The sequence below is a fragment of the Schistocerca gregaria genome, chromosome 1 (genome assembly GCF_023897955.1).
Source record: "Schistocerca gregaria isolate iqSchGreg1 chromosome 1, iqSchGreg1.2, whole genome shotgun sequence".
NCBI lineage: Eukaryota > Metazoa > Arthropoda > Insecta > Orthoptera > Acrididae > Schistocerca > Schistocerca gregaria.
In genome coordinates this window covers 785,693,498-785,708,722 of record NC_064920.1, presented here as the reverse complement: position 1 = coordinate 785,708,722, position 15,225 = coordinate 785,693,498, and the positions used below count along the sequence as shown (strand labels likewise).

The following is a 15,225-nucleotide window of genomic DNA, read 5'->3' as shown; positions in this document are numbered from 1 at the left end:
CGCCTTGCAAACAGTGTTCCCTCGAAATCTGGTTGAGATGGACCTGCTTTCACAGACGGCAACAATTCCTGTCGAGTTGGAGCTGATTGTTACTGGCAAATCGTACCACTCGCCTCTGGCCCCTTTCGGTTAAGATCGTTTTTAGGACTGCTGTTATTATGCCGCGTTCAGGGGGTGCGAGAGCGACACTGTTTCATGTAGATCAACATATCAGGTAACGTCAATCGTGGGAACTTCCAAAAGCTTATTTCAGCTATTCTATTCGGACCTTCACATCGATCCCACCTACTGCGCTGATTTTACACACGAACTGGCGCATTCGCAACAAAGTGAGCAGAGTGCTGTTTTAAGAGAGGGGGAAATGCTTTACGTGGTGAACTTGTGTGGTGTTTTATTGTGCAATACCGAAATTTCTAATGCAGAAGTGCCTTAAAATGTAAAACCTCGCCAGATCAGTCACAAGCAATATTTTTACGTCCGAAGATCCTTGTCCAGAAACCAGCTATAGAAGTTCTTTCTCCTGGATAGATCTACTTCCTTGCATTCTTTTCACACACTACATTTTATGTGGTCTGGAATGGACGGGTTTACGAGGCTTCTTTCATAGCTGATCCCACGTTTATGCTTGTTTATTGCAAAGACAAAATTATTATTATCTCGGAGGAAGACTTGGTAGGAACTACGACGTCATGAAGTTTGTGGGCAACACTTCGTGTAATTGTTTGTCTTCACATATTATTTCTTCAAATAAATTCGTTCTTCAAGACAATACTTCATAATTCTGCCACTAATCTGCCGCACTTCAAACAACAGAATAACAAACAGAAACGTCTTAACATCCATTCGCTAGAAACGATCGGAGGAAGAGCCTGCACTGGCCGGAAAATTGTCCGTCGATTTTTTCAGCTACCAGATTTCCACATTTTCTTTAAACTTCAGTATTTGGGTTCATATTATTTTGCATTATGCAGCTCAGAAAACGAGAAAATGAAAATTAAAGAGCCATGTAATATTCATCTTGAAGAGTGAAAGTTTGACGTTCCTGAAACATCGTTAAAATCAGAGACGAAGTATACGCTCAGATATACATGAGCGAGAAGGAAGAGAAAGAATTTTAGATCATTCGTAGCATCACATTTTAAATGCTTCATGTCGCTTACTTGATTTATTCAGTCACCGCCTTTCATTTCCATACAGTGCTGTTTCTCCGCTACAGTCTCAGGAAATTCTATCTAGATTCAATGCCAGTAGTTGATTACAGCTGGATCGTGATGACGTAGAAAGAGTACTTTGCTTGTAACAGTGTAAGGAAATTCTCTTCCTTCTTGCTTGATTCCTAGATTTGACACTCATTCCGTATCTCCTACTATCGAAATTTCGCTTTAACCAATCTTTGCTCTCTTTTCTATGATTCTTTGTAACATTCATCCTAGCTTTTTTATTTTCAATTTTTTTCTTTTTTTAATGCCATCCCAGAGTGTCCGCTGTGTATGCCATCTACTTCATCTAATAGTTTTCCTCGGCCTTCTTTACGTCAGTGCAAAAGGACTTTACTGTCGGATAATCTTAACAATGTTGCCTATCTCCTTTGAGCTCTCACTCACAAACTCAAATGTTCGTTCACTTTCCTTTTTGCTTCCTCGCCATACAAGTTAATCAACAGCCTGCCTTGATGCCTGACGTCCTTTTAAGTTAAACTTACTTCAAAGCCCATCAGACATGGCATGTTGGCGGTGGTCTCGCGGTTCTAGGCGCGCAGTCCGAACCGTGCGACTGCTACGGTCGCAGGTTCGAATCCTGCCTCGGGCATGGATGTGTGTGATGTCCTTAGGTTAGTTCGGTTTAAGTAGTTCTAAGTTCTAGGGGACTGATGACCACAGCAGTTGAGTCCCATAGTGCTCAGAGCCATGGCATGTTGTCGTTGAACTTGCATGTGTTTCCAGTTTTGCTACCGTTTCATAAGTACTGTAGAGTGTCCATCTGCCTCTGTAGTATGATCTAAATCATTTAAAAACTGTTGATGCAATATCAACACATTTAATTGTAGCGGTCCATTGATTACAGACTCCAAGTGACTAGTGGCTGCTGCATGAAGGGTATAACTAACCTTAGCTTTTCCTTACATCGAACGTCTCACTACATTATACATTAAGGCTTTATTATCGAGTCTTATCAGCTTTATCAAACGTTTACACCTTTACATGTTTATTGTGGTGTTTTTTTCCGATAAATATTAACACTAACAGTCGTTAGTGGTCGTCAAGTAGCCGATTTCGAATAAAAAGTATGTCCAGAATAAATGATAATGCCTGGTAAGAGCAATGAACTTAGCCAGGTGGCAATGCAAATCCTGAAATGAAAAAAAGGCAGACAGTATTGTCTCGTATAAACGCTGTATTTGCGTCGTTTATTTTATTGGAATTAAGGCGTATTCAGAGGCATGTCTCCGTTCCCAACGTTTCGTCCCTTACTGCTGGAGACAACCTCAAAAGCTACAAAGGCGTAGTTAAGTTTCAAATTCAAGTTTCTGTCGCGTCCGTTAAACTGTTGGAATATGTAACTTCCTTCAAAAAGGAAAAAGGCCTAAATTAACAAAATACAATTTCCCTACTCTCACTTGTGGTTTCACGTACACCCATACTTTCATAACGCAGCGGAACTTTTTGTTGCATTTAATTTCTCCTAGCGCAGATTTATGCTTTCATGTATAACGCTGTTATATTTCGTCGAAATGACCTCCCATAGCCAAAACACCACAAAATAGCACAAACGTTTAGGTGACATATGTACCTAAGTGTATAGGGGCCTGAAGATGGTGTCAATGAGGAACCGAAACTTCTGGTTCAAATGGCTCTGAGCACTATTGGACTTAACATCTGTGGTCATCAGTCCCCTAGAACTTAGAACTGCTTGAACCTAACGAACCTAAGGACATCTCACACATCCATGCCCGAGGCAGGATTCGAACCTGCGACCGTAGCAGTCCCGCGGTTCCGGACTGAAGCGCCTAGAAGGCACGGGCACCGCACGGCCGAAACTGGTAAAGAAACAAAACGAAATACAATAATACATAAAATTACGGCTGTCGGTATCTATTTCCTTTAAGCCTCAACAAAGAGTCCGAATATAGCAACGTTTTGGCTTACTATACATATAATATCCTTACAATACATCCTTACAATACATACATTAGGTAACAAGATCTAAGCAACCGCACTGCTTCAATGTAACAAGCCAAGTCATAAAGCAAAACTGTTGCCAGGTAGATAAAGAGAGCCAGACGCTTGTTTTTCTCAATATGATGTCATAACTGAAATCTATATATATGTATTCAATGCAGCCTACTGTAGCTCATAACCACTTCACACTAATATCCTTCTGTCTACAGCAGTGTCAAAACAGAATACGTCAGACAACTGTCTGACCTTCACATACAACTTCCAGCGACCACTTCCTGTCCAGCACTGTCTACCTGCTCGCAGCCACAACAGAAAACACACTCCAACTAACTGCCATTCCCTCGTTTCGAAATCTAGACTGCCCACGTAAGGCGACGGCGTACCCGGTGTTCGATGTCTGAGCCTAAATACCACAGGCGAAGATCCAAGCGTAGCCGATGTAGCAGAGAAAATTCAGAAATCATCAATGTCTTGCCGATACAAAAGTAAAAGTACGTGCTAGAAATCGACATGTAAATAAATGGAACATATGGAAGATAGCTGACTGAGACAGACACCTTTCAAACTGTTCGGCAGTTTATGTCAGTTAAATAATTTTACGTTGGAAAATTAATTAACTACGTATTTATAGCCACATAGGATGTCTTCCGCAGTGGGAGACTAAATGTTGGAGACGGAAACATGAGTTGTACCACGTCCTATTGTCCACACAATTAGTGCGCCATAGACATTAGAGACACTAATTCATTGAACTATGGCATTCTTCAAACACCACTTCTGTTTTATACTAGAGAGCAGTGAAAGTGGCAGCTGGGGGAGGTATGTTAATTCTCCCACCCCTCGACTTCCGCTCGTTTCTAATTGTCAATGAGAATCAGTTGGCCTATTCTGGCTTGAACCACGCCTTTAAGCACGCGCAGCATCGGTTCTATCATAGGTGCGTCCACGTAGCATCTACTACCAAACGAACACCGGTCAGTAAATTTTATGCGGGAATACTGCGCTTCATTCATACTGCTGCTGGCACGGCCATGCAACAGTGCTGCTACCCAGTGTCCAGTAATCGATTGTGTGTGCCTTACATGTAAGTGTACGTCTGCGAAGAGGGCAGTGACTTTCATCAGGTAGTGCTGCTATTTTTGTTTACAAATTAAGATGACTGAATTTCAAGACACAAAGAGCCAAACAGAGAGAGCCCTATACAATTTTTTTCTCGGTCTTAAAGACAATACCAGAACACACGAAACCTTATCGTCACCGCAGAATGCAAGAGATGTGTGTAATGTTTCACTACGTACCGTAGAGAGAAAATTTGTACGAGATCGGGCAATGCAAACTTGTGGTCAAGAAACGACGTTTTAGTCGTCAGAAAGACTTGGGTCGTCGTAGTGCATTAGAATTTTGTGACCTAGGCGAGTGAAGTACAAGCAAAAAGATATCTGATGTTTTACACGACAAGACTGCTTTCACAGGGACCTGCCATGCACGTTAAAAACTCTAAAATCTTTGGGATTCAAGTACAGAAAATGCAACGAAGGACAATATATTCCGTTGGAGAGTTCCGATAATGCAGCAGCTATATATAGTTTTCTGAGAAAAATAAATCTCAGGAAAGAAAAGCGCCATTGGCCTTTCATTTATACCGATGTGACCTAAATCAGAATCACACCAAAAAGTACATCTGGCAGGTTTCAAACGGCAACGACGAGTTTAAAATATAAACTGGCAATGGAAACTGATGTACCATCTACTATGCAGTATCATATAGATATCGCTTCGTCGAAAGCGTGAAGGTAATATTTACATCCTGCAAATTCAGTTATTAACATGAGTGAGTGGATAGTGATGTACTTAAACACTGGTTTAGGTTTGTGACTAGGTTTACAAGAGAGTCGTCACATGTCTTGGATAACCCCCGTTATCATTCAAGAGAAAAGGGGACAATACGAAATATGAATAAAGATAAGGAAGAATTTGCACGGTGGCTAGAAGAGAAATTATTTCAATTTTCGTATGCTACACGAAATCGATGTTGTAGGAACTCAAGGGCCGGAAACACATTTATAAACAATATTAACTTGACAGCTTAGCAGCAGAAATGGCGTATTAGGTTGTGAGGCTGCCACATTATCGCTATCAATGCAACCCTGTAGTAAATGTGTGGGTTCTTGAAAGGAAAGGTTCCATCCAGAAATTTCAAACTGAGCATGAGAGATGTGCAGAATTTACTTGAGTAAACACTTGATGAGGTCATGGCGGAAGACAGGATTAAGTACATACGTCACTCTAAAAATCTGCAGAAAGAGTCTTTTTGAAGGAAGCATCCGAAAAAACATCGTTGATAGCAATAATTTCTCGAACACCAAGTCTTCAGATAAGGACAATTAAACAGCAATAAATTTGCATTAAAAGGTTTATTTGTTTTTCCTTCCCCCTCGTCCAAGATTTTAACGCTGTCTCCTCTCCCTGCTTTTCTCTTTCCCCTCTCATCCCCACTCCAAAAAAATTATCAATATGAGGGAGAACAACCACCTGACGTACACTGCTTGTGCTGGCATTTGTAGGGAACAGAAGAGCTGTGCTTTCTGCCTTGTATGGAGTTTAAAACTAACATGCAGAGCTAAAGAATTATTAAATGTTTACATAACGAAAACTGAAATACTTTGATAATTTAACGGATGGGCGGTAATAATGTACCTGGCTTATTAAACATACGAAACTACGTTAACATGGTGTTTCTGCTGTTTCACTATAGTGTTTTCTAAACGTTATCTTCGGGTACTGTTTCGCAGTCATAATAAATAGGCTAAAATAAGTAACTGTCTGTTCCTGATCATAAAGTCTTTGCTGAAACGTTCTAGCTGACGTGTTTGGATATCATATAATTTTCAAGTGAGCGCTTTGCGATGTACTGAGCAGACATGTGCAGGATAGCACTGTCTGATGGTACTGATTGAACTCAGAACTCAGCACAGATCGAAGCAGTGTCCTGACAAAGGTGTTTGGAGAGGACACGAATGGGAGAAGCGTACAGAAAAAAGTGGAGAGGTTCCTTCTACACTTACCTCTCCAACCGCTCCTTTCACTGGTATGGCTGTAGTTGCATTAAGACAATGGGTCTCACGCTTGTTTCCTTAAAAAGAAGTTGAAGTGGACACGAAGGACTTATGTAATGTCCCAGTTTCGCAGGCTCTAAATTAGATCATAAGTGTTGAATGAGAGAACTTCAGCGAATTGTATCAAGTCGCAAGTGGGTGTTACGAAAAACCAAAGTATGTGAATAAGAAGGGGAGAGTGATGCACTGAATACATAAGTAAATAAGAAGCGACGAGTGATGTACGTTGGAACACTTTTCAGAGTTTCGCCTCTAGCCTGTAGTGGAAATTTAACATATTTTATTATTCAAGATTTAAATGATGGCATTCACGTTTTACGTGCTCCAGTTTTTTTAGGAACTGAAAACGTTACTGTGGATTTTTTTTTCAAATGTTAAAACATGTCCAAGCTACAACATGGTAACGTACACTTGTCACAAATGTACTTAGTCGTCTATTTCTTACATTATTACTTTACTGCGCAATCAGATAGTGAAATCAAATAAACACTGCCTAGAGGGGTAGTGCAGTGGTTAGCACACTGGACTCGCATTCGGGAAGACGACGGTTCGAATCCGCATCCGGCCATTCTGGTTCCGGTTTTCTGTGATTTTCCTAAAACGCTTCAGGAAATGCCAGGATGGTTCTTTTGAGAGGGCATCGCCACTTTCCTTCTCCATCCTTCCCCAATCCGAGCTTGTCTTCCGTCTCTGATAGCCACAATGTCTCATAACCTCCTCCTCCAAAAAGCAGTTACACATTAAGCACATTTTGAAACTGAAGCTACTGGAAACTAACACGAATATCGATTTTTAATATGGGTAAAATTGTTAAGAGATACAAGAATCTCAGTTCATTTCCAAGTATCATATGTTCCATGGTAAAACGAAAAAATTTTTCTGCTTCAAGATAGAAAATTTTGTTCGACTGACGAAGTATGGATTATCTGTCAGTACTTCACACGAAAAATTTTAGGAATATATAGGACTTTACGTGCCGTAAACATCTGTAACTAAAGAATTAACAATGAATTGAAACAGCTTTCATTTATTATACAGCACTTAAATTTATAGAATTCTTTCTACAAATGCTGTACGAAACTTAGCCTCATATATGACGCCAACCAATATTGTAGAAAGTGGCAGATACTACTTATGACGGTCTCTAGTGCGCGTTCGTTCATGAGACTCTGAAATCCGTCACTAGACTGAAGTGTTCCTAGGTACACTGTAGGTACGGCACTCCACTAGCGTCTTGCCGACGTGGTTATACCACAGTTGGAGAAGAACGGGACAGGAATTACCCCATCTCTACGTTAAACGAACCCCACAGAGTTTATTAGAAGTGATGTAGGTCAAGCACGGAAAACCTTGATCAAAATGCATCACATGAGATTTAAGGAAGTCGTTTATGAAAGTATTTGTATGGAGTGTAGCCACGTATGGAAGTGAAACGTGGACGATAAGTAGTTTAGACAAGAAGAGAATAGAAGCTTTCGAAATGTAGTGCTACAGAAGAATGCTGAAGATTAGATGGGTAGATCACATAACTAATGAGGAGGTACTGAAGTATTGAATAGAATTGGAGAGAATAGAAATTTGTGGTACAGCTTGACTAGAAGAAGGGATCGTTTGGTAGGGCAAATTATGAGGCATCAAGGGATCACCAATTCAGTATTGGAGGGCAGCTTGGAGGGAAAAAGTCGTAGAGGGAGACCAAGAGATGAATTCACTAAACAGATTCAGCAGGATGTAGGTTGCAGTAGGTACTGGGAGACGAAGAACCTTGCACAGGATAGAGTAGCATGGAGAGCTGCTTCAAACCAGTCTCTGGACTGAAGACCATAACAACAGCGAGAACTCCTCCTCCTGTACTCGATAGATGCTAATGTAAGAGTTTTGCAAGTGGCATCGCTCACACAGGTGTGCACGCGGAGTGAAGGGGCAGCCTGTGTATATCTAGAAGAAGTGGAGGCTTACCTTAGGAGACGTCAGGCTAGTGTCATCGAGCGTCGTGTCCGTGGCCATGCGAGGCAGCTGGCCGCGCTCCTTCATCTCGCGCAGCAGGTCTGAGCGGCTCGCATGGCTCACCAGCGTCGACTCGAGCAGCGCGGTGAAGACGAAGGTGAAGCAGCCGCCGATCCAGACGTCGATGGCCATGGTGTAGGCGACCTGCGGCACCGAGGCATACACGCGCGACACCTGCACGGCCAGCATGAGCAGCGCGGCCACCACCAGCGACAGGCGGGACGCGGTGTCGCCGCGGTCCAGCCAGAACGACGCCCACGACATGATGACCAGCATGCACGACGGCAGGTACACGTGGATCATGTAGTAGTTGAACTCCCGCCGCAGCAGCAGCTCCACCTTCAGGCAGCTGTAGTCTCCTGCAACAGGGCAAAGCGCCGACAGTTTGAGACCTGTCACCCAGTTTCCACACAAAACTATTATTTGACTGCGAGCTAGAAAATTTCTAAAATTTTTATTTGTGTGTGTGTGTGTGTGTGTGTGTGTGTGTGTGTGTGTGTGTGTGTGTGTGTGTGTGTGTGTATGTTTCTGTGCGAGCGCGCGTGTGTGAGTAAGTGAATGAATTTGTGTATATTTGTCCTATCTGTATGTTATTGAAGGGACGATCGCACATCGCTGCGAAGTAGTTCCAGTGCAACATAATACACTACTGGCCATTAAAATTGCTACACCACGAAGATGACGTGCTACAGACGCGAAATTTAACCGACAGGAAGAAGATGCTGTGATATGCAAATGATTAGCTTTTCAGAGCAGTCACACAAGGTTGGCGCCGGTGGCGACATCTACAACGTGCTGACATGACGAAAGTTTCCTACCGATTTCTCAAACAGCAGTTGACCGGCGTTGCCTGGTGAAACGTTGATGTGACGGCTCGTATGAGGAGGAGAAATGCGTATCATCACGTTTCCGACTTTGATAAAGGTCGGATTGTAGCCTTTCGCGATTGCGGTTTATCGTATCGCGACATTGCTGCTCGCGTTGGTCGAGATCCAGTGACTGTTAGCAGAATATGGAATCGGTGGGTTCAGGAGGATAATGCGGAACGCCGTGCTGGATCACAACGGCCTCGTATCACTAGCAGTCGAGATGACAGGCATCTTATCCGCAAGGCTGTAGCGGATCGTGCAGCCACGTCTCGATCCCTGAGTCAACAGATGGGGATGTTTGCAAGACAACAACTATCTGCACGAACAGTTCGACGACGTTTGCAGCAGCAGCTCGGAGAACATGGCTGCAGTTACCCTTGACGCTGCATCACACACAGGAGCGCCTGCGATGGTGTTCTCAACGACGAACCTGGGTTCTGTTTGCAGCATCATGATGGTCGCATCCGTGTTTGGCGACATCGCGGTGAACGCACATTGGAAGCGTACCACCTGGTGTGTGGTATGGGGTGCCATTGGTTACAGGTCTCAGTCACCTCTTGTTCGCATTGACGGCACTTTGAACAGTGGACGTTACATTTCAGATGTGTTACGACCCGTGGCTCTACCCTTGATTCGATCCCTGCGAAACCCTACATTTCAGCAGCATAATACACTATCACACGTTGCAGGTCTTGTATGGGCCTTTCTGGATACAGAAAATGTTCTACTGCTGCCTTGGCCAGCACATTCTCCAGATCTCTCACCAACTGAAAACGTCTGGTCAAAGGTGGCCGTGCAACTGGCTCGTCACAGTACGGCAGCCACTACTCTTGATGAATTGTGGTATCGTGTTGAAGCTGCAGGGGCCGCTGTACCTGTACACGCCATCCAATCTCTGATTGACTCAATACCCAAGCGTATCAAGGCCGTTATCACGGCCAGAGGTGGTTGTTCTGGGTACTGATTTTTCCGGATCTATGCACCCAAATTGCGCGGAAATGTAATAAAAGTCCGTTCTAGTATAATGTATTTGTCCAATGAATACCCATTTATCATCTGCGTTTCTTCTTGGTGTAGCAATTTTAATGGCCAGTAGTGCAGTTCATAAAGTTCACTGCAGAACAAGAACTGCTTCAAATTATCAAGTTATAGTTCGAATAGCTTTGAACGGCTATCATCTGACAACCAGTGGACGAGTTTGAACTAGAGTTGTTTGTTAATCAGGCACATCTTTCACGGCAAACCGACACTCTAGGATAGCCGTGCGCGCGTGGAGATACTGGATAAAGGCCAGGAAAAAGAAGAAGAGAGAAGATATTTCGTGGCAAATAAATAACTGGCTTAGTCAGTTGCAACCCGTAAGCGAAAGCGCACATACTATCCTACTATATTTGATAAACAATGTACATTGGTAAGCTCTTCCACTGTCCATCAGGAAGTTACCTAAAGCTTAAAACTTCATAACTCGTCTTCGCTTCCGGAATTCCTAGTCATCGCAACCACGAACACATACGGATCTGTGCTGTTAAAAAAAAAAAAAAAAGAAAGTAAGACCAGCAAGTCTTCGCTGTACCGTGACTCAGATGGAAATTCACCTCACCGTGACCATACACTAGACTTCCCTTCACCACATCCGAAACGCAAATCCTTCTCTCTGTCCTAGCCCATAACGTCGCAGCACTCTCGCTTCCCATTGATTCTAACTTCTACTGCCCCTCGTAGTCATTTGTGACTTCAGTCACGTCGAATTACATAAAATTCACAACTCTCGAATTGGAAAAAAGGGTACACCGTTAGACGCGCGATAATACACTGCGTGTTTTGATATAAAACATCGCATAGTTAACTGAATTCGTATTGATGAAAGTATACATTTTACAACTACGATTATGCGGAAATTGGCTCCATGACCTTAACTTCTACAAATAAATTCTAAGAATACTAATAATACACCATTTCACATTTATGCTTTATTGCGTTTCGTCTAGTGCTAGAAAAACTTTATTATGTGGCACTGTTTGCCACTTGACCATTAGATAAGTGTATTAAGACTTGACACAAACTTAGCTATACACATACCGAAGTATATGGAAAGAAAATCTACATCTACATCCATACTCCGCAAGCCACCTGACGGTGTGTGGCTCAGGGTACTTTGAGTACCTCTATCGGCTCTCCCTTTTGTTCCAGTCTCGTATTGTCCGTGGAAAAAAAGATTGTCGGTACGTCTCTGTGTGAACTCTAATCTCTCTGATTTTATCCTCTTGGTCTCTTCGCGAGATATACGTAGGAGGGAGCAATATACTGCTTGACTCTTCGGTGAAGGTATCTTCTCGAAACTTCAACAAAAGCCCGTACCGAGTTATTGAGCGTCTCTCCTGCAGAGTCTTCCACTAGAGCTTGTCTATCATCTCCGTTACGCTTCCGCGTTTGCTAAATGTTCCTGCTCTCCGTTGGATCTTCTCAATCACTTCTATCAATCCTACCTGGTACAGATCCCACACTGATGAGCAATATTCAAGCAGTGTGTGAACAAGTGTACTGTAACCTAATTCCTTTGTTTTCGGATTGCATTTCCTTAGGATTCTTCCAATGAATCTCTGGCATCTGCTTTACCGGCTATCAACTTTATATGATCATTCCATTTTAAATCACTCCTAATGTCTACTCCCAGATAATTTATGGAATTAGCTGCTTCCAGTTGCTCACCTGCTATATTGTAGCTAAATGATAAAGGATCTTTCTTTCTATGTATTCGCAGCACATTACACTTGTCTACATTGAGATTCAATTGCCATTCCCTCCACCCTGCGTCAATTCATTGCAGACCCTCATGCATTTCAGTACAATTTCCCATTGTTACAAGCTCTCGATATGCCACAGCACCATCCGCAAAAAGCCTCAGTGAACGTCCGATGTCATTTATGTCATTTATGTATATTGTGAATAGCAACCGTCCTACAACATTTCCCTGCCCCACACCTGAAATACCTCTTACTAAATGTTGAAAGAAAAAGGGTGGCCTACGCACATACTATAGTTTGTTAGTATCTGTTTGTTCATATTAATAGTGAATGTTACTATTGGATTGATATGGTCTATTCACGTTCATGACCAAATAAATACATTCATGCAAAATATCGTTTTGTCAGTTGATAGCGCTCTGTTCACCTGACGTCATTCAACACCTCGGGAGCGTAGCACGCCGACAAGTTCTTGCACGCTACAATTGGAATGGCTGTGTTGCTAGGGATTTGAACGTAAGCCACATGTTGACCACAGAGTGAAGCACTTATGGAATAATGATTAGTGCTACCGTTAAAGATTGGTCTGTGTGGCCACCTTCGCACAACAGGCAAAATAATTTGCAGACGAGATTAATTTGTCATTTACTTATTCGAATTTTGATGTTGTCTTAACCTTATGTAATCAAAGGTCATGCGGTGTTTGAGCTTTGGATTGCAGTCGGTCAAATGCACTGCTGTAGTGAGAAGAATTCTATCGTCGTTAGAAATAAGGATCAACAAACTCTTGTAAAAGGAAACGGGCGCTATCGACATAGTACGGCGTGGTATGTGACATTGGCGCTATTCCCCGAGAGCGCGCCAAGTAGCAAAAGCACGCGAGTTGCTTCAAGACTTCCCACGCAGAGACCCCCGAATGAAGCCTTCGCTACATCCCCAACCGGACGAGACGCCGGCTGCTGCAATCCTGGCGAGCGGCGTATAAGTGGAGGGACACTCACAGTATCTCGATACTTCAGAACAGTGGTTCCCAACAGGTGGTCCGCGGACCCCCATGGGTCCACGAGCTATGCCAGAGGGGTCCGCAAGGTGCTGTAAGAATAAAAAATATATTTAATATATTTTTCGTATGTTAACAGATTTTTCGTTTTGGCCACTTCCTGCATGAGCATAGCTTTACCTAACGCTAACTTCTGCGTCTAGCTTCTTCCTAGAGTCTAAAGACATCGGCAATGAGCATGAGCAACTTCTTATTCATACGGAAGTGAGATGGCTTTCTCGAGGTAGGATCTTGTCAAGATTTTTTGGACTTAGAGACGAGGTTCGTGTCTTCCTTCTTGACACAAAGTTCTCTTGGCTTTGCGCAGATGCGTTCTTAGCTGATGTGTTTGAACACTTGAATGTGTTAAACTTGAGTTTACAAGGAACAAATGTTGACATGCTCAAAGTTGAGGATGAGATTAGTGCTATGGTCAAAAAGTGTCAGATCTGTGCGTCAAGGATATAAAACGAGTCACTAACTTTTCTTCTTTAAAACAATTCTTGGAGTCATCAGAGGACAGTTTGCCTGACCTTATCAAGACCAATGTAGCCTAGCATCTACGCAGCCTAGCCACCACTTTTAGAGAGTATTTCCCTGAACCGGACCCTGACGACAGATGGATTCGAAATCGCATCAGCTATGGAGAAATAGACAAAATCCTAGGCCTCACAGAAGATGAGCAAGATTAACTTGTGGATCTGTCCAGATGTGGTACGATGATACACATTTTCATCGGTGATAAAATTACAGACCTTGGCATAGTCACGCAAGGACCACAAGAAACTTGGAGATAAGGCAATGAAAAATATCTTTCCACTTGCAATCACACATCGATGTGAGCAAACATTTTCTTCCATGTGTTTCATGAAAAACAAATATAGGAATCTGCTCGACGTGCAGTCGGATTTCAGAGTGAAAGTTTCAAGTTTGGAACCTAATATTTAAGAAATAATGGACTCGAAGGTCAGATTGAACTCATCTCATTAAGAACTGAAAATAAAAACTAAGTTTATACTGATGGCGTGCTCTGTTGTAACTGTATTTTTTCAAATAAATAATACTTTGTATGAAATTAGTGTTTTCTTATTTTTCACACATGTCTACTCAATGCAATCTCAAGTGTAGTACATTTGAAAGACCAATACACTCAGTTTCAATTTTTTCCTGTCATTTTTAGTTCATACTCAATTATTATTTTTTAAGGAGTTTGTTATACTAAACACCCAGATTTGATGACAAAAATTTTGAGCAATAATCAGAAATTTAACAAAAACAATGATGGCTAAATTGGAAAATTTTTAAGTTCACTATTTTTTCGATAGTGAATATGTAAATGTTTTTCTAAGTACCAAAAATAGGAAACGTATAAAAAGACTCGTAATTTGGCTTTTTTAGGTACTTGATACTGTGAAATGACAAGGTACCAATCATGCTCGATGGGGGGGTCGTCGAGGAAATTTTGTTGGGAACCTCTGCTTCAGCAGATGATGAATGTCACAGTCGTCGAAATTTCGCGGTATTTCATCGCTGCCACCGTTTGGAAACGCCAGAACTTTCCACCATTGTTGAGAGAAGTTACGTTTCCCGTATAGTATGTTGGTTATTAAAAATAAGTTATTTTAATGCCTTCCCCTAACGACTAATTTCGATTACTTACGTGTCACTTGCGGTCAGTCACTATGATACTTACCTGTAGCAACTGAGACGCATTTGATAACGGCCACCTAGTCCTACTGGCTCATTACTGCCCAGCCCAAACGGCTAAGGGCGGCAATTTGAAAATTGGAGAATGTGTTTCTTTTATACTGTAGGCGTCGGTTTTCGAAATCCCACCCCTAAAGGAATGTAACAGACGATGAAATGTTTTTCAAAAATATGTCGCTATTAAAGTCATTTTGAAGGTAAACCTACATAAATTGATGCTTGTTTTCTCTGTCAGAAATACAGAAATACATGTTTCAGAATTTTTCGAAATTTTACCCATATGGGGGTGACACAATGACTAAAATTGTTTTTGAAAATAAATAATTATTGGAGAACTACTTAAGTATTTTTAAAACTATACTTCTAAAAATTGGTAATTGACTTCTCGGTTACAAATGAAAAATAATTATGTGTCTCACTGTTTTTGGAAATTAAACCCACTAATGGGGTGAAATATTTCATTGCGTAAGGATTTTTAATGTCAAATCTATGAAAATATGAGTTTGGCTACACGACTAAAAATAAAAGTCGTGTTCCACTGTTTTTGGAAATTGAAGCCCTATG

The 15,225-nt window shown here is 41.9% G+C and overlaps 1 protein-coding gene across 1 annotated transcript in view; it reads right to left on the bottom strand.

Moving 5' to 3' along the window:
* Positions 1-15,225, bottom strand: part of LOC126305296 (glutamate-gated chloride channel-like) — a 199,383-nt gene that overhangs the window by 49,652 nt on the left and 134,506 nt on the right. Inside the window, exon 9 of the mRNA XM_049992039.1 lies at positions 8,255-8,661. Coding sequence (XP_049847996.1) covers positions 8,255-8,661 — 407 coding nt within the window. The remainder of the gene's footprint in view (positions 1-8,254; positions 8,662-15,225) is intronic.